General features: G+C 42.1%; 2 protein-coding genes across 2 annotated transcripts in view; one reads left to right on the forward strand and one right to left on the reverse strand.

Moving 5' to 3' along the window:
* Positions 1 to 330: 330 nt before the first annotated feature.
* On the reverse strand, positions 331 to 9225 carry LOC132866430 (dnaJ homolog subfamily B member 1-like). Its single transcript, XM_060899190.1, has 3 exons — positions 8781 to 9225; positions 3506 to 4053; positions 331 to 3055 (listed from the first exon to the last, which is right to left on the reverse strand). The coding sequence occupies exons 1-3, from the start codon at positions 8989 to 8991 to the stop codon at positions 2822 to 2824; spliced, it is 993 nt and encodes a 330-aa protein (XP_060755173.1). The 5' UTR covers positions 8992 to 9225; the 3' UTR covers positions 331 to 2821.
* Positions 9226 to 15420: 6195 nt separating this feature from the next.
* Positions 15421 to 20460, forward strand: part of tecrb (trans-2,3-enoyl-CoA reductase b) — a 38910-nt gene continuing 33870 nt past the window's right edge. The window contains exon 1 of the mRNA XM_060899192.1: positions 15421 to 15507. Coding sequence (XP_060755175.1) covers positions 15493 to 15507 — 15 coding nt within the window. The 5' untranslated portion in view covers positions 15421 to 15492. The remainder of the gene's footprint in view (positions 15508 to 20460) is intronic.

Raw genomic sequence — 20460 nt, forward strand, 5'->3', positions numbered from 1 at the left:
TCGTAGATTTTATTTATTTTTTTTATTGTACGTAACGTGTTTACTCTTTACAAATAACTGCATAATAATGCTCAAGTTGGTGAGGTAAATAAAAGGTTCAAACTGCAGATAGTTAACTATAAATGCTCCTGTAAAACACCTCAGAGATGGACATACTACAAAAGGGTTAACTAGAAAAATGATTACATCACTTCTTGTATTTAATCGAAAATCACCTACTAGTTTTGCATATTCTGCTGTTTAACAAAAAAAGTACTCTACTTAGCTTTGTAGTGAATAGATTTCATAAATTGCTTATAATAAACCTCAATAAAAGCACATGAAACTCAGTTACAAATGTTAAAACACCAATTCCTTTATTCCCCCCAACATAAATGAGGCAGTTATACAGCAATGCTCAAGCCAGATTTTGCTTTTGGCGGTGCAGGGCACATTATACAGTTGTGGCAACTTTATACTAAAAGCCAAAGTTCAAGAAAACAAAATGGAAAAAAATAAAAACAGAAATGATCACACTTTTAAAACCAATATACACTGAAATTTACTCAGGAGATTGCATGTCTCTTTTCCTGGTTTTCAGATATCCGAATTCTAGGTATGTTATGAACACAGGTGCTTTTAAACACAAGCTGTGATCATACGGTCATTTAATCATCCAATTCCTTCAAGCAGAGCTGTATTCTCTATAGCACCTAGAGTCACGGACATATTACAAGCATCATTTAAAAAAAAAAAAAAATTCAGTTCAAAGGGTTGATCAAAACAGGAATCTCACACAAAACTCATCCAACAATATTCACTTTCAGGCACTTTTTTTTCTCCTCAATAAAGGGAAATAAACCCTTCCTGAATGAGCACAGATTAGCCCATTGAGAAACATTTTTTTTTTTTTTTTAAACCAAATCAACACTAATCTGGATGATCTTACACACAGCACAACCCGTTTGTGTATCTGGAGTGATAGTGAAGAATTTCACTCAACATTTCAGCTCAAAACTGAATTATAAGTTCATCAAATCTGAATCTGTTAGATTAGTCAAGATAAACAGTATTGAGAAAAATAAGTGTAACACCACTAGCCAAACAAGTTTATACACCCAACAGGTTGAGTAATTTCTCTGACACAATAGATCATTGTGAATCATAAGCATCATGGGTGGATGCATGATAAACCATGCTCAGGTGCTGAGAAGAAAAAAAAAATCCATTATTTTTGCTCGAGCTTCATTATGATCCACTTGGGATGAATCAGACACCCATAGGGTTAATGCTTCATTCACTCACTCGTACAGCAAAAGCTGAAAGATTCAACTGGGTGGAGACTTGCTGAACCTAAAGCTAGTGTTTTAGACCAAACACACTCACAGCTCTCCAATATACAAGTTTATTAAAAAAAAAACCCACACACCTTTGTCCCAACATCTCTGGATATAAAAAAAAAGTCCATAAGCACAAATGGACAAATATTTTCCCCCTATATGGTTTGGTGCCTTCCAAGGCTTGGTGGTGCTGTGGCTCAAACCCTTAACTATCCAATCAGTAACCTAGAGCCTTAACCTGTTGAACCATCACCACTACATTATACCAGAGTTTTAACATACATTAGCTACAGTATAATCAAATCATCCTTGGGAAGACCAATGGTGTGGACCATTACAGAGTGCAAGATGTTCCTCTACACACCTGCACATGTGACTATGACAATCAAATAGAGCATGTTTCAGACTTGGACCTGATATCCACCTGTTTTACCATGTAACCAGATTTGGCATTGAACAGTTTTGCTCAAGAGCACCAGATATACATTGTAAACAAATGCTGCCTTTCATGTCCATTACGTTTTGTGTAACTTGAAGCTCACACTCACTCAGATCGGTCACTATGAGGATCTCTGTGCAAGGTCGAGTGCTGATTTGATACAGCACTAAACAAGAAAATGAGTTCAGGGCATCTGTACTAATCAAAAAAACCTTAAGCTCATCAGCGAATATACAAAAATTATTTACAAACTGCAGAGAACGGGTTCTGTGTGAACCAAGAATCTATAATAATCCTTTCTGCTACTCAACACCAGGAGGTTATTCCACAAAACCTTGACTTGATTAACCAGAGAACTGACTCCAGGTTGAGGGAGTTACATGAACAAAATCCAGGTGAAACATGTAGAGCTTCTTTGGAATGAGTTTAAATATTACAAATCATAGCTACATGTGATACTTGGGCTGCCCTGATCATCTACAAAAATCAGAAATGACAAAAGTGGAAGTTAAAAACAGCAAAGAAAGAGCAACCTTTTCACCCCATACAGCAAAAGATTGTTTATTAAACTCCACATGATCAAGGACATTCCAGAAGCTGCCTGGTAGAAAACAGCCAACAGAATATGCTAATCAAATCGGTTTCGTTAAAAATACCAAAATTCAAGGCAACGTCATCATTCATCAAACTCTGCTAAACGTTCGCCTGAGCAGCCTTATGCAAAAGCACACGCTGCCACAGTAACTGAGTGAATGTTATGGACATGAACTTGAGAGAAACTAGCTGGGGCTGTTGAAATAAGCCCAGCTCCTCAGGCTCACTCAGTTTGTGGAATAACCTCCAGGAGTACATGCAGTTTTACTCACTGAACATTTAAAAGAGAATTTCAAAACAAGCTCATTTACAAAAAACAGTCTTTTCAGTTTAGGAAAAGATGAAAGTGCAGAAAAGAAAGATTTGTCATCCAGAGAGACTCAGCAGATTGCAGTTCAGAGTTACTGAGTTCAGAGTTTCATGTGGCACAGGTTTTAGTCGGTGGACACAACGTTGTCCTGTGCAAACATTACGATGGTAAAACCTGTGCAACAGTGTCCTTGGCGTCCCGACTCAATCTCTCTGGAAATTTCACCTCAAACTCAACGATTAAATCGCCACGGCGATCAGGGCTCTTCGGCAAAGGAAGGCCTTCGCCTGTGATGCGCCGCTTCATTCCAGGGCGGATGATGACGTCCTGAAGCGGTAGGGACACGGTGCGTTTGTCCAACGTAGGGGCCTTTACTGTACAACCACAGAGAGCCTAAGAAAGACACAAAGAAAGTGTTAAACAGCTAGAACACAACACGTACTGACGTCCAGTTTATTTTCTGTTTAAACACTACTTTTGCAATTTATTTTCTGGGAATTGTTTTAAAAGCAGGATTTTAAACTTGGACAAATTAAATCTGATTGGACAGTTTGGTTCAAGTGTAGTCTAAAATACTATGTACACAATTCTAATACAGTAATATTTTGTTAAATTTTGAAGGAAATCCCTTATTTATACTTCAACGTTTTCACATGATTCAACCAAATTGTAATTTAGTTTGTTTGGCAACACTGAGACTTGGTCTCAATTTTTATCTGAATCCAGATTATGCATTCACACTGAAATGAAGCAATAGGCCCTGAAACACCACATTACAGTTTATTAAAAATAAATAAATAAAAACCTTTAACTTGGGTCATATGCACTACAGGCTCCACCCACCTCTTTGAGTGAGATTTTGGCTGGATAGATGATGTCTGATCCGTCCCTCTTAAACACCGGATGCGGTTTGTCCTTCACAATGAATACGATGTCAGCAGGGACGTTATTTGGTGTCTGGTCGCCCTCTTTAGGGAAAGTAATCTTGGTTCCCTCCTTCCAGCCCTTCTTCACCTCCACCATGAGGATCTTTTCCTCTGCGCGTGTGCTGCGGCCATCTGGGTTCAGTCTGCGCCGGGAGATTTTCATTTTCTTGGTGCAACCACTGAACACCTCCTCCAGGCTGACGCGGAGCTCATGGGTCACCGGTGGGTCCTGCTTTTTCTGCATCCTCCCACCAAATTGGTGCCCAGCACCCAGGCCAAAGCTCGCAAATGGCTCGTCCACATCCATATCTTCGTCACCACCCATGCCACGACCAAAGAAGTGTTCAAAGGGGCTCCGCCCACCAAAGAACTCAGCGAACATGGCATGCGGGTCACCCTGGAAGCTGTATGTGAAGCCAGGGCCATTTGGCCCCCCACCGCCTCCACCAGCACCACCCTTCAGTCCTGCAAAGAGAATATTTATTTTCATTTTAGGTCTTCACTGAAATTTATTTAACTCCAGTTGTGAAGTGCTATTAATCAGTTTAAAGCAATGCAGGCGTTGCATTAGAGACCGGTTTTAATAATCTTAAATTCTGCAACATGAAGAATTTACATGAAGATGCACATGAATTACTTAATAACCATTATGTTAGGACTGGTATTTGTAGTCACCGTGTTAATAAACTGTCATGTAATACAATATGAGGTCAGGTCAGCATTGCTTACTTTTAATAGCAATGGATTGCAACTGTTCACCCAGGAATGTTCTGGATCGCATTTCATGACTAGCTTCATTCAGAAAGCCATCTGGCACTGATTTTTTTTTTTTTTTTTTTAAAATCACTGGGTTCACTTATTTCTGGAGGTTTAGAGTCTGGGTTTGTGCAGGTTAATGGTGCATGGTATTGGCAGTTAAGAAAAAAAAAAAAAGGTTTTCTATTGCAGGGTCATGGTTTATTGGGGTCACGGTGTAAAATCAGACTGTTACTTCACTGCTCATTAGATTCTTTTGTTGCCTCAGCGTGCAGCCTCCTCACAGCAACCCATCCATCAAATCATCTGTAGCCTCTTATTCTATACAAGTAAGCTGGAGCCTAGCCCAGCTGACTATAGGCAAGAGGCAGGGTACACCCTGAACAAGTCGCCAGATCATCACAGGGCTGACACATAGACAACCATTCACATGCACACCTACAGTCAATTTAGAGTCACCAGTTAACCTAACCTGCAGGTCTTTGGACTGTGGGGGAAACCGGAGCACCCGGAGGAAACCCACACAGATACAGGGAGAACATGCAAACTCCACACAGAAAGGCTCACATTGGCCACTGGGCTCAAACCCAGAACCTTCTTGCTGTGAGGTGACCGTGCTAACCACTACACCACCCTCACAGCTTATAATGACAATATGATCAATACGTGTTAGGTTTTGATCTGTCTGTACCGAAGAAGGTCAAATTGACAAAGTATGATTGAGGAATGTAGACCCTCTGCCACCTAAGAGATTCTGCCTCACGGATCGATCCGGGAGCAAACAGTCACCTACAGACAGCTGCTCAGAGATGTTTTAGTTTCTTGGTAGGACAAACAATATATTCACATTCAAGAGTGTGTTGGAACTATGCAATTGGATGATGTGATTAACAAAGCCAAGTTATCTATGTATAATGGAAATGGGTGATGAAGCATTACCCCACCCATCGGGATTATAGTCTTTTGAGAGAAGTTGACCAGTAAGGTCTTCCATCACCTTCATTAAGCAGAGAGCAGAATGTGCAAGTACAAGATACATCAAGGCTTTAACCAACCAAAACAAGTAGCAAATCAGGACAGCCTGTTCCAGTTTCAAGCATGCCAAACATGCTTGAAACATGGCGATGTTGTGGTTAGCACAGTCACCTCACAGCAAGAAGGTTCTGGGTTTGAGCCCAGTGGCCGACAGGGCCTTTCTGTGTGGAGTTTGCATGTTCTCCCTCTGGGTGCTCCCCCACAGTTCAAAGACCAGCAGTTAGGCAGCCATATGGGGCAGCCATGGCCTGAAGTTCCCTTGAGCAAAGGCACGTAACCCACCCCAGGTGCTCAGCATCATTGCTCACTTTTCGCGCGTTCTCCCCGTGTCTGCATGGGTTTCCACCAGGTGCTCCAGTTTCCCCCACAGTTCAAAGACACAGTTAGGTTAACATGGGGTGGTCTTGGGCCAAAGTGCCCTTGAGCAAGGTACCGAACCCCTAACTGTGCCGTGGGCGCTGTAGCGTGGCTGCCCACTGCTCTGCCTGTGTGTGTTCACTGCTTCAGATGGGTTACAGTGATGCTTGAAAGTTTGTGAACCCTTTAGAATTTATATTTCTGCATACATATGACCTAAAACATCAGATTTTCACACAAGTCCTAAAAGTAGATAAAGAGAACCCAGTTAAACAAATGAGACAAATATTATACTTGGTCATTTATTTATTGAGGAAAATGATCCAATATTACATATCTTGAGTGGCAAAAGTATGTGAACCTCTAGGATTGGCAGTTACTTTGAAGGTGAAATTAGAGTCAGGTCTTTCCAATCAATGGGATGACAATCAGGTGTGAGTGGGCACCCTGTTTTATTTAAAGAACAGGGATCTATCAAAGTCTGATATTCACACATTTGTGGAAGTGTATCATGGCACGAACAAAGATTTCTGAGGACCTCAGAAAAAGCGTTGTTGCTCATCAGGCTGGAAAAGGCTACAAAACCATCTCTAAAAAGGAGTTTGGACTCCACCCATCCACAGTCAGACAGATTGTGTACAAATGGAGGAAATTCAAGACCATCGTTACCCTCCCCAGGAGTGGTCAACCAACAAGGATCACTCCAAGAGCAAGGCGTGCAATAGTCGGCGAGGTCACAAAGGACTCCAGGGTAACTTCTAAGCAACTGAAGGCCTCTCTCACATTGGCTGATGTTAAAATGTTCAAGAGTCCACCATCAGGAGAACACAGAACAATGGTGTGCATGGCAGGGTTGCAAGGAGAAAGTCACAGCTCTCCAAAAAGAACATTGCTGCTCGTCTGCAGTTTGCTAAAGATCATGTGGACAAGCCAGAAGGCTATTGGAAAAATGTTTTGTGGACGGATGAGACCAAAATACAACTTTTTGGTTTAAATGAGAAGTGTTATGTTTGGAGAAAGGAAACCACTGCATTCCAGCATAAGAACCTTATCCCATCTGTGAAACATGGTGGTGGTAGTATCATGGCTTGGTCCTGTTTTGCTGCATCTGGGCCAGGATGGCTTGCCATCATTGATGGAACAATAAATTCTGAATTATACCAGCAAATTCTAAAGGAAAATGTCAGGACATCTGTCCATATACTGAATCTCAAGAGAAGACAACGACGCAAAGCACACAAGTTGTTCTACCAAAGAATGGTTAAAGAAGAATAAAAAGTTAATGGTCTGGAATGGCCAAGTCAAAGTCCTGACCTTAATCCAATCAAAATGTTGCGGAAGGACCCGAAGCGAGCAGTTCATGTGAGGAAACCCAGCAACATCCCGGAGTTGAAGCTGTTCTGTACGGAGGAACGGGCTAAAATTCCCCCAAGCCGGTGTGCAGGACTGATTAAGTTACCGCAAACGTTTAGTTGCAGTTATTGCTGCACAAGGGGGTCACACCAGATACTGAAAGCAAAGGTTCACATACTTTTGCCACTCACAGATATGTAACATTGGATCATTTTCCTCAATACATAAATGACCAAGTATAATATTTGTCTCATTTGTTTAACTGGGTTCTCTTTATCTACTTTTAGGACTTGTGTGAAAATCTGATGATGTTTTAGGTCATATTTATGCAGAAATATAGAAAATTCTAAAGGGTTCACAAACTTAAGCACCACTGTAGATGCAGAGGATGAATCTCACTGTGCTTGTGTGCATGTGACAAATAAAAGCTTCTTTCTATCAATACTGATGGTGTATATATTTATTTTTTGCATTTTATCTTTGCCTTTTTTGCTATATAGGTGCACAACAATGTGCAAACAAACTTTTGCTTAAAAAAAGTCTAAGAAATTCTCCTCCACTGGTTTGTGTTAAAACCACCAACACCTCCAGAGAAAGTGAAAGGTAAGTAAACAAGACTAACGGCCTGTGTAGTGACTTAAGTTAATTTTTTTTTATTATTTCATTTTAATCTAATCTATGACGCGTGTTGGTGTAAATAATAAACTGGTTTCCGCCTCATGGAAAGAGACAATAGCGCGCGCGCGCTAGAACATTCCAGCAACTTTCCTGAGGAAGGCCAGTGACGTCAAATAACTGCGCCAAACACCAGGATTATTTTATTTACATTAAAACAGTTAGCTGGCGTTTAAACAGTTTTGAAACGACCCTCATTTTACATTCTTATTTAAAAAACAAACAACTTTCGCTTTGAATTCTGTGAGTTTACTTTCGTTTTGATAAGTGATAAAGCTTAGCGTCGAATGCGGCTAACAAATGCTAGCTAGCTAAGTTTAACAGGTTTGGATGTACATTTTTTCGGCTTAAACAAGTGAAGAAGGTCGCGTTTCATTAAAAGAAACACACTAAGCAAGACTCAAATAGTTTTAGAAACTGTTTAAGTGGAACATTTCACAGTTGGTCAGCAAGAAGAATAAATGTTACCGTGTAGTATCGCGAGATTTCAACAGTTTGCGGTTTTTAGTTGTAGAAGGAAAAAAGTAGCTCATGTTCAAGGTTGTGTTTTCTGGAAAGTGTGATTAAGAGCAGATTAGAGAGAGACTAGAGCTTGAGGGATTTCCTTCACTGTCCTGTCAACATGTTGAAGTATAATCCGCGTCACAAATGGTGGTGTTCTTATAGACTAGAGCACTAGGTAGGGTTTAGAGCTCTAGACTAGCCTCACAAAACCAAATTACATCATTGTACGTTTAATAACAGCTTGTCATTGGATCAGTATCCTCTGTGTATCACTTGTATACAGATTGGGAATATACCTTTTTGACCCTAAAAAGGCACACCTTGAAGTCCAAGAATAAACCCTGGAGTGTACATTAGTGTAGTGCAGATGGGGACTGGAATGGACTCCTACTGACAGTCTACATAGGCTTCGAGCTCAAAACAACACACCAACTTTCCATAACAGAAACTATTCCTAAAATAAACCGAGTTACTTAATAACCAAGCTGGAACAACTTCTACAAATAGCTCACCTTCTTCCCCGAACCGGTCATAGATGTCCTTCTTCTTCTCATCACTCAGGACATCATAGGCTTCAGCGATCTCCTTGAATTTCTCCTCAGCATTGGGTGACTTGTTTTTATCCGGATGATACTTTAAAGCTTGTTTGCGGTACGCTTTCTTGATCTCATCCTCAGACGCGCCTTTCTGAATCCCTAAAATACTGTAATAGTCCTTTCCCATGTTGAGATGATGATAAACTCGAGCAGAAGTTTGACAACTCGCCTGAAAACAATGTTAATCAACCCTCCAGGTGTGCTCAGGGTGATAGTGCTGCTCGATCAGATCGCAGTTCTGGAAGTGTAACTGTCCCTCAGGTCCATGGGATCTGCTTTTTTAAAGCATTTCCGAAAGTTCGAGAAAAGTCCAGAAACATCAAGAGCATTCCCGACGGCAACTTCCAGCCTCCATCCCAATCTGCCTTCTACTGAACATGTAGTGCACTAGGAAGTGTGTAGATTTCTACAGTGCCATACCCGACAGAGGGCCCCTGAGTAAGAGCATAGGATGGGGTTTCGAACACAGCCTGGGTGGAAAGAATGACGTCACAAGTCTTACAAAAAATTCGCTCGCTGATTGGATGACATTCAAAGTCATGTACTGTTGAAGTTGCTGAGCTGCCAGAAGGAGTGCCACACCCAATTACAGCCGTGGAGCTGTTAATGACGAATCAGAATAATAATCAGAATAATAATAAGAATAGTTGTTATACTACAGATACATTTTTGCTAAATCTGTGTGAAAAGCAGGGAGAACGATACAATTGTAAAACTTCTTACTAGCCCTTATTAAATAATCACAAACATTTCTATAATAAAAACAATAATAATAGGCAGTTAGGAAAGTATAAACATTCCCTCTAATAAATCATTATTTTGGTCAACAATTCAACATAACTCGGCGGCATGGTGGTGTAGTGGTTAGCACTGTTGCCTCGCAGCAAGAAGGTTCTGGGTTCAAGCCCAGCGCCCGGTGAGGGCCTTTCTGTGTGGAGTTTGCATGTTCTCCCCGTGTCTGTGTGGGTTTCCTCCGGGTACTCCATTTTCCCCCACAGTCCAAAGACATGCAGTTAGATTAGCGTGGGGCGGCCTTGGGCTGAAGTGCCCTTGAGCAAGGTACCGAACCCCTGACTGCTCCCCGGGCGCTCTAGTATGGCTGCCCCACTGCTCTGTGCGTGTGTTCACTGCTTCAGATGGGTTAAATGCAGAGGATGAATTTCACTGTGCTCATAGTTCGAATTACGGGGGGTACTGGGGGGTACTATACCCCCCAATGAAGACCCAGTACCCCCCAAAGAGACAAAAATATAAGTTGGGGGGGGGGGGGATATTTTTTCTGATATTGTGAAAAGGAATATATAATTCAAACCAACTCCCATTCGGACTCTTATTGTAGGAACATTTTAATGTAAATCGATTTCAGACAGACACCCCATTTTTAGTCACCGCAGCGCTAGAAGGCGCTAGAGCAGGGGGTTTCAAAGTGTAGGAGAGTCAGCCCCCTCCCCCCCCGCAGAGAGCAAATAAACAACAGCCCCCCCCCCCCCCCCCCCCCCCACACACACACACACACAATGTGTGTTGTTGCTATACTTAATGTTCCATTCCTATTTAAAAAAAAAAAATGGGTGTTGTACACATTATTTTTTTCTTTTACACATTTTAAACATCTGTGCTTTTTGAAGACATCTTTTTTTTTTTACACATTTAAAACATATGAGCTTTATTAAAATATCTTTTTTTTTTTTACACATTTTAAACATCTGTGCTTTTTTTAAACATCTTGTTTTACACGTTTTAAACATCTCATAGCATCGTTAGCGAGCACCTCTTGGCAGACAACACACTATTGCAGTGGAGCATCTTCAGATCCAGTCCATGAAAATCCAAACTTTAAATAATCGTGGTCATACTTCCTTCTTTTTTTGCTTGACCCAGACTCTGTCTCCTCACTCACTGTAGCTTTAGGTGCCAAAAATCGATCCATTTTGTCTCTGGCAAAGGCTAGCTGAAGTTCGCTAAATGTTCGCAATAGTAACTTATTCTGGTTTATTTTTCCTCACGTTGCGCCCCCCCGAAGAACTCTGGCGCCCCCTAGGGGAGACGCACCCCACACTTTGAAAAGCCCTGCGCTAGAAGCAACGGCTTCTAGTCCACACCGTATTCAGTTGATTCATCAGATACAGTCCATGGGTTTGCAGCAATTTATACAGTCTATGGTTTGCAGCAGAAGACGTGCATTGGTAATGTTAGTTGCTAACCAAGTTTTAGCCTGTTGAAAATGTGTTATTTTACAACTTTCATTTATTAAAGTTATTTGTTCTTTCAGCTCATGTCACGTCTTTATACGTTGAATTACTTACCCACTGAGGCCAGTAGGCTACAGTGGACGGACGTTAACGTTAGTTACCAACGTTAGTTAGCAAGATAAGCTAAGTCTCTATTTAAATCAAGCTTATTACAGTGTGGTATAGAAACGATTCTCATTTCAAAGGAGAAGGACTCCATATGTTTCCATTCTCATTTTATCATGAATAAATTGTGCCCTTCTGAAATTCATTTGGCACATAGGCCCATCCTGTGTGTGTGATTAGGCACAAGAAGTTCTGATGTAGGCCTAGCTAAGCCTATGCAAAATTACAATCAGAACCTCTGGGGGCAACATAAAAAGAGCCAGGTAGTAGGCTAGCCTAGGCAAAATAGCCTAGCACATGGATGTTTTCTATTGTTTTTACTTTCATTCCTTTTGTATTATTTTTAAGATAGTTATAGTTTCATCTGAGTACCCTGTTTGAGTTTATTCACAGAGACAGTAGGCCAAACATGAGGAAAAGAAAAGGGCCAGACATCAGGCATTTTTTTTGGTGCTAAAAGAGTAAGTAGTAAATATTAGCACTAAGATCTACAGACAATTACAGTACAAGTGTAGGTGCAGTTAGGTTTTATACACTGTTCATGTGAATAAAGAAAATGGGTTCCCAGCAGACAGGAGAGGCACAGCAGGACGAGAGAGAGCAAGACATTCAGCAGGACTGTTCTGCATGTGTGAATATACTGTATGTGACTCATTTGTAGTGTTGATACCCAGTTTGTTCTGATAAAGAAGGTTATCAGGTTGTACTGCTGTTTTTCTTCTGTGGTAGTACTGTATGGTTTGTCATGCTTCTTAATGACATTAAAAATTATTGTTCAGAGTTATTGTGTTGAGTTACTGACACCGACTTCCATAGACGAGACGGGACGGGACCGGGGGGGGGATTGATATGATAGTGGACCATGATGGTATGGTGGGGTAATTCGCACTCTGACTGTGCTTGAAGTGTGCATGTGACAAATAAAGGTTTCTTCTTCTTCTAACTGGACATAATGTTGTTTCAAATGGTTAAGACGACATTTTGAGAGTAAAACTCATTACTCTGAGATTTAAAAGAGTCAAGATTTCAAGACACAATTTTGATATCCATCCATCCAGTATCTGTGGCCACTTATCCTGTTCTACAGGGTCGCAGGCGAGCTGGAGCCTATCCCAGCTGACTACAGGCGAAAGGCGGGGTACACCCTGGACAAGTCGCCAGGTCATCACAGGGCTGACACATAGACACAGACAACCATTCACACTCACATTCACACCTACGCTCAATTTAGAGTCACCAGTTAACCTAACCTGCATGTCTTTGGACTATGGGGGAAACCGGAGCACCCGGAGGAAACCCATGCGGACACGGGGAGAACATGCAAACTCCACACAGAAAGGCCCTCGCCGGCCACGGGGCTCGAACCCGGACCTTCTTGCTGTGAGGCAACAGTGCTAACCACTACACCACCGTGCCGCCCAATTTTGACATCCATCTATCCATCCATTATCTGTAGTCGCTTATCCTGTCCTACAGGGTCGCAGGCAAGCTGGATCCTATCCCAGCTGACTATGGGAGAGAGGCGGGGTACACCCTGGACAAGTCACCAGGTCATCACAGGGCTGACACATAGACACAGACAACCATTCACACTCACATTCACACCTACGGTCAATTTAGAGTCACCAGTTAACCTAACCTGCATGTCTTTGGACTGTGGGGGAAACCAGAGCACCCGGAGGAAACCCACGCGGACACGGGGAGAACATGCAAACTCCACACAGAAAGGCCCTCGCCGGCCCCGGGGCTCGAACCTGGACCTTCTCGCTGTGAGGTGACAGCGCTAACCACTATATCACCGTGCCGCCGTATATTGTATTATGAATATTGTATATAATAGTTGTAATAGTTATTGTAGATTGCATATTTATTATATTGTGTAATGTCTATATTGTCCATATTGCACATAACATACACATTCTTTTTTCCTCCCCTTTTCTGTATCGCTCAAGAGACACCAACAGCTGAAATCAAATTCCTTGTGTGTGTCAACATATCTGGCCAATAAACATGATTCTGATTCTAAAAACAAGATAAGTCGTAAATACAGACACTGAATAACCAAGAATCATGAGATAATAAGTAAAAAAAATGTTTGCATGTTACATTGCAATTGGTGTTCAACATTTATTTTGAACTCACTTTAAAAATGTTTATTTCTAATGATTTGTGGTTCTGATTTCTCCACATGCCTTTCACACGGCTCTTATATGGTTCATGAATGGACTCCAAAAATATCCACAATTATTATCCACACAGGTCACTTTTTCAATGGAATAAAAACGTGTTCTATTCCCTTCTCGCAGGTTTCATTCGTTTGGTTTGATAGCATTGCAATATTGTTAGCATATCGCTTATCCTACGTGTATTACGTCACTCTACCCAATGGAGAATGAGTGTTGAATATGGTTTACAATATTGCACGGTTGTCAAGACAACATGACGTCATACATCGGAGACATAAAACTTCCATGCTAGCGAGCGACTGACTGTGATAATTTGTAAACAAACATGGCCGCCAGGCTTGCTTCATTAAATACGGTAGATTTTGAGAGAATTTTGAAAGAGAAAGACGCACTGAACACCTGAAAGGAATGTATAATAATAATAATAATAATGGCTGGCTTTTTTTTGTGGTCTGTCAGATATATTCCATTCAGCTAGCATGATATTGAACTTGTCTTTGACTTGTTATACCACTCAACGCCAGCCAATATTATTTAAGTATTTACAACTTCAAAAAACATCAACTGCATTGTAAATATGGCTGAGTACTTCCTCACACCATGCTGACTAAACCAGGATATATTTTTTTCTCTCCCAAGAAAAAAGACAATGAGGTACAGGAATATCCAAACATAATAAGACATATAATCCATCTATTTTTTTATACTGCTTATCCATTGTGGGTCAGGAGTGAGCTGGAGCCAATCCCAGCTGACTTCAGGTGAGAGGTGGGGTTCACCCTGGACAGGTCACCAATCCATTACAGGGCTACACAGAGACGAACAACCATCACACCTACATTCACACTTACTGGTGTAAGTGGTTAGCACGGTCCCCTCACAGCAAGAAGGTCCGGGTTCGAGCCCCGGGGCCGGCGAGGGCCTTTCTGTGCTGAGTTTGCATGTTCTCCCCGTGTCCGCGTGGGTTTCCTCCGGGTGCTCCGGTTTCCCCCACAGTCCAAAGACATGCAGGTTAGGTTAACTGGTGACTCTAAATTGACCGTAGGTGTGAATGTGAGTGTGAATGGTTGTCTGTGTCTATGTGTCAGCCCTGTGATGACCTGGCGACTTGACCAGGGTGAACCCCGCCTTTCACCCGTAGTCAGCTGGGATAGGCTCCAGCTTGCCTGCGACCCTGTAGAAGGATAAAGCGGCTACAGATAATGAGATGAGATGAGACTTTTAACAACAGACATTGTCACAAAGCAGCTTTACGGAAAATTAAAAACTTTAAACGTGAGCTAATTTTAGGCGGCACGGTGGTGTAGTGGTTAGCGCTGTCGCCTCACAGCAAGAAGGTCCGGGTTCGAGCCCCGTGGCCGGCGAGGGCCTTTCTGTGCGGAGTTTGCATGTTCTCCCCGTGTCCGCGTGGGTTTCCTCCAGGTGCTCCGGTTTCCCCCACAGTCCAAAGACATGCAGGTTAGGTTAACTGGTGACTCTAAATTGAGCGTAGGTGTGAATGTGAGTGTGAATGGTTGTCTGTGTCTATGTGTCAGCCCTGTGATGACCTGGCGACTTGTCCAGGGTGTACCCCGCCTTTCGCCCGTAGTCAGCTGGGATAGGCTCCAGCTCGCCTGCGACCCTGTAGAAGGATAAAGCGGCTACAGATAATGAGATGAGATGAATAATAATAATTTTAAAAACATTAAAGGTTGTCAGTATTGGAATGATTGCCATTTTATATTGCTAACAAACTGGAAAAAAAATACGTGTATTCATGTGATGAACTGGGGGGAATCAATCACATAACCCTTGTGTAGGGACACCAGGCCTGAACAGTGCATTGTGGAATTACAAACAAACAAACAAACAAAAGTAGGCTACACTTGATAAAGTGGAATTTCACTCAGGCAGGAGGATTAGAAGTGGGCGTGTCCAATCGCTTCTTTGTCCAACGGTCGACCTGTCTGTAATCCTACATAACTTCCGGTTTGAACAACCACAATCTCGCCGCTGATTGGACCACGCGTTGTGGGTGGAGTGTTCTGATTGAACGTTGGCTCTGTCAGTTATATCGGATGACAACGAGTTTAAACTGCAGGCAAAATGAAGCATTACGAGGTAAGATTATTCCTGCAGAAGTGATCAAACATTTTGGTTGATTTTTTTTATTATCGAAAAAAATGATGACTGTGTGTTTTGTTAATAGATGTGTTTTATCCTCCCTTTGAGTTAATTGTGCCATTTGGTAACGCAGGGCAGAAGCTGAAGAAGAGATTCGACCCCATGCAATTAATTGGATAACAATCGCACATGAATAAGTTATGATAGAAGGTTTAGAGAAGTCGATTATTCGATTAATCGCAGTGAATCGTGTGTTTCAGCCTCGTTATAATGTAACAGTTTGTTGTGTTGCTGTGAAACACCCACCCTGTGTTTATATAAAGCCCACACTTGTATTCGACTAAACACCATCCTGTTTATTTACAGCCTTAAACACGTGCTCTGGGTTTGGTGCAGGTTAGTAATTATACCATAGAAACCAGTGTCTAAGACCACAACAGCTCCTGAATGTCTGCTTTATGAACTCCTGCACCTAGTGACCATGCTGCTGATGTCACACTCCCGGAAGTTGGGCGTTATTTTTACAGGCATGACCCAAATAAACTTGTCACATCAAGCTAATTTAACGTTAAGCTACTGCTTCATAGACAAGACCTTGTAATCCCAGGAATCCCAGGGACACACATGAGCTAGAGATCAGCCATATTAACCCTTTACAAAAACGACACTTTTCTGAATGAAATGTTTCTATAGATGTTAATGTGAAGTAACCACTTGGTGGCGCCAAAGATTCAAACATACATCAACTGCAGATGAAGCTGAGCACGTTTTGAGCAAACAAACTGGTCTCATTCCTGGAGGGGTGTGGGGTTAATCCTGACCTAAGGGTGATTTTCAAGCACCTGAAACTCAACTCATCTCATCTCATTATCTCTAGCCGCTTTATCCTGTTCTACAGGGTCGCAGGCGAGCTGGATCCTATCCCAGCTGACTATGGGCGAAAGGCGGGGTACACCCTGGACAAGTCGCCAGGTCATCACAGGGCTGACACATAGACACAGACAACCATTCACACTCACATTCACACCTACGCTCAATTTAGAGTCACCAGTTAACCTAACCTGCATGTCTTTGGACTGTGGGGGAAACCGGAGCACCCGGAGGAAACCCACGTGGACACGGGGAGAACATGCAAACTCCACACAGAAAGGCCCTCGCCGGCCACGGGGCTCGAACCCGGACCTTCTTGCTGTGAGGCAACAGCGCTAACCACTACACCACCACCGCCGCCCACCTGAAACTCTAAAAGACAATATTGATGTCTCTAAGTTTACCAATATCACTTAGGTTTATTATTTAAAGAAAGAACAACTTTACTCATCACACACTTGTGAAAATTTCCTCTCTGCATTTAACCCATCTGAAGCAGTGAATACACACATGAGCAATGAGCAGCTATGCTAACAGTGCCCGGGGAGCAGTTGGGAGTTAGATGCCTCGCTCAAGGGCACCTCAGCCCAAGGCCGTCCCATATTAACCTAACCTGCATGTCTTTAGACTGTAGGGGAAACCGGAGCACCCTGAGGAAACCCATGCAGACACGGGGAGAACATGCAAACTCCGCACAGAAATGCTTCCACCGGCTGCTGGGTTCGAACCCAGAACCTTCTTGCTGTGAGGCGATCGTGCTAACCACTACACCACTGTGCCGCCCAAATATTTTTACCAAATATTGTGATCAAGATTAAAATCTGATGAATTGATTCGCCCCAGTTATGAGATCACGTGACCCACAAAATCAGAGATTCAAACTGAGGCTGGTATTTTATTCGAAACAGGTTTGTCTGTGCACTGAATGCTGTGTTTCATACAAATTCAGGGTGCGCATGAACGTTTGCGAATAATACGATACGAAACAAAACAGAAAAGTAGAATCTATAAAACAAATGGTAACTTATTCATGATATTTTTCTTCATTGTCAAAAAGAACTACTTTTAAGAAAAAGAGAAATGAGGAATAACTGGTATACTCAATTAGTGACTTATTCACACACACACGCACACACCAATGATACACACAATACTCTCAGAAAAGGTGTATTTTATTACAATATTCAAGATTCAAGGCAGCTTTACTGTCAATATGTCCATATACTGTACAAGTATACAGAGCATTTATATAATAAATAAAATAGATTACAAAATAAAGTATACACACTCACAGGACACTTTAATAAGAACTTGTTGTTGATTCTAAGATCCCTGTTCTTGGCTGCAGGAGCAGAACCCAAAGTGTTGTTCTGTTCTGCTGTTGCATGCTGAGATGCTTTTCTGCTCACCACAGTTGTAAAGAGTGATTATATGAGTTACTATAGCCTTCCTGGCCAAAAAGATTGAACCACCTCGAATCTGTCCATTTTCCTCTGGCCCTCGCTTAATCAACAAGGCGTTTGTTTCCGCCCACAGAACTGTCACTCACTTATGTTTTTGTTTTTTGCACCATTCTGTATAAACTCTAGAGACTGGTGTATGTGAACCCCAGGAGGAGATCAGCAATTTCTGAAATACTTAAACCACCATCTGCCTCAAACCAACACCCATACCACAGTGAAAGAAAGTCGCACTTCACTGTGAGATCGCAATTTTTCCCATTCTGATATGTGAACATTTAACTGAAGCTCTTGATTTGTATCTGCGTGACGTAATGCGTTGTGCTGCCGTGAAGGGATCAGCTAATTAGAGAACTGCAGAAAACAGCTACAGGTGGATGTACAGTATGGGTGTTCCTAATAAAGTGGCAGATGAGTGCATAGATTGTAAATAACTATCTAAGTGGATATTTAGCTATGTAAGTACAAGAAATAGCATAAATGACGAGATAAAGACGGGTGCAAAGTGACATTTGTGTGCAAATGTTCATCTTTGAGCAAGATGATCATTTTTGTCTTTGATCATTTCGTCAATCTTTCAATATCTATATCACTTCATCACAGGGCGAGCTCTAATCCAGACCCGGAAATGTAGAGCAGCTGATATCAGTGATTAGATGATACCGTGCTCATAATATTGTGGTAATGATTAACAAGCAGTATAACTGTAGAGCCCTGTTTAACACTTATTATGACTAATTTTAAAGCTGATCCCCTGTCTGCACTCTGTGTGTGTGTGTGTGTGTGTGTGTGTGTGTGTGTTTCATTGCCAGTAGGCAGGCTATAATTAGCACTGGTTGCATTTATAAAGGGAGGGGTGGTGGCGGGAGCAAAGGGGGTTTATATGAGCATCAAACACGGTAAACTTGTCTAGTGGAACAGAGCAACAGGCCTTAAACCTTTTGTGGCCAGGGACCCGATCAGTGTAACATTACAAATATCCACAGTGACTGATACGCAGGTTGATTACACGCATCAGATATAATCTGAAATATTCTATCCACATTCACTGGATATGAGCAATCATACGCTCTGATTGGCTACTCTACTACTAGGATATCAGCTCATATACTGTGAGTAGAGAAAAACAAAATGGCGGAGCGTGTTACTGAACCAACCGACGACGAAATAAAAACTACTCGAAAACAAAACCCCCAAAAAATAGCTGAAGTGTGTGTGTACGAGGGTAAGTCAAAAAGTTCTAAGACAGATGTTGTCATTTCAAAAGGTGTGAAGGACGTCCCCCAGAATTCTACAAAGAAGGAATTCTCCGATGGAAACACTGCTTGCAGAAGTGTTTAGACTTAAATGGAAGATGTGTAGAGAAATAGCTTTATTTTCATAAAGATTTTTTTTCAATTTGCCTTAGAACTTTTTAACTTCCCCTTGTATATGTCGTCTGCCCCCAAATATCACCTGTTCCACACTCCAGCCCAGCCAGTGGCGGCAATGCACCTTTAAGTGGGTTTGCCAACCGCCAAAAACCCTAAAGAATGAATATCTATCTATCTATCTATCTATCTATCTATCTATCTATCTATCTATCTATCTATCTATCTATCTATGTGTGTATTTTATTTTTGAAGAATTATCGCATTTTTCACAAATTGCTCGTCATTTCACCGGTTTGTTTACATTCTAAGTGGAAATGATTTTGTCTGATGTTTTGTATAAAGCTTTTTTTTTTTAATCGAATTTGCCAAAAATAAAAATGCTCTGTTTCTCAAAATCCAGTGAATGTGGATAAAGTTATTCCACTCAATCTTGTCGTACATGGATTATAGACAACTCTCAGCTCGTGTACGACTCGATTTCATGGAATAACTGTTAAATATAGTAAAACTAGTGGCTGAACTCCTGCGTTTTACAAAAAAAAAAACCCTGCAAATATGGAATTGATGACTTGCTAACAGACCACAATAAAACAAAGTGGTCTGTTATTGCAAAGACCAGTATGGAGATGTATCAAATCCCCTGAAAAAACCTCTTGGAGAAGCATACTGTGGTGTTATCTTTGGTGAAATTGAGATCATATCTGGGGCGGCATGGTGGTGTAGTGGTTAGCGCTGTCGCCTCACAGCAAGAAGGTCCGGGTTCGAGCCCCGTGGCCGGCGAGGGCCTTTCTGTGCGGAGTTTGCATGTTGTCCGCGTGGGTTTCCTCCGGGTGCTCCGGTTTCCCCCACAGTCCAAAGACATGCAGGTTAGGTTAACTGGTGACTCTAAATTGACCGTAGGTGTGAATGTGAGTGTGAATGGTTGTCTGTGTCTATGTGTCAGCCCTGTGATGACCTGGCGACTTGTCCAGGGTGTACCCCGCCTTTCACCCGTAGTCAGCTGGGATAGGCTCCAGCTCGCCTGCGACCCTGTAGAACAGGATAAAGCGGCTAGAGATAATGAGATGAGATCATATCTTCATATTAACCGGCCCTACTTTGCAGGGTGTGATTGGTTATGGGGTGTGTCCTGGAGGGGTTGGGGTAAAGCCAGTACCCTAATGAGGTCGGGGCAGGGAAAGACAGGAGGGTGGAGTTAGAGACATTTCCCCAACTGGCTGGCTGGCTTTCTTTTTTTGAGGGTAAGA

Source organism: Neoarius graeffei, chromosome 18 (assembly GCF_027579695.1).
Source record: "Neoarius graeffei isolate fNeoGra1 chromosome 18, fNeoGra1.pri, whole genome shotgun sequence".
Taxonomy (NCBI): domain Eukaryota; kingdom Metazoa; phylum Chordata; class Actinopteri; order Siluriformes; family Ariidae; genus Neoarius; species Neoarius graeffei.

Coding starts and splice junctions, on each gene's coding strand:
- LOC132866430 (XM_060899190.1), bottom strand. CDS start 8,991: ATGGGAAAGGACTATTACAGTATTTTAGGGATTCAGAAAGGCGCGTCT. Junction 4,054..8,780: donor TGACCGGTTCGGGGAAGAAG/GTGAGCTATTTG, acceptor TTCTCTTTGCAG/GACTGAAGGGTGGTGCTGGT. Junction 3,056..3,505: donor CCAAAATCTCACTCAAAGAG/GTGGGTGGAGCC, acceptor TGTCTTTCTTAG/GCTCTCTGTGGTTGTACAGT.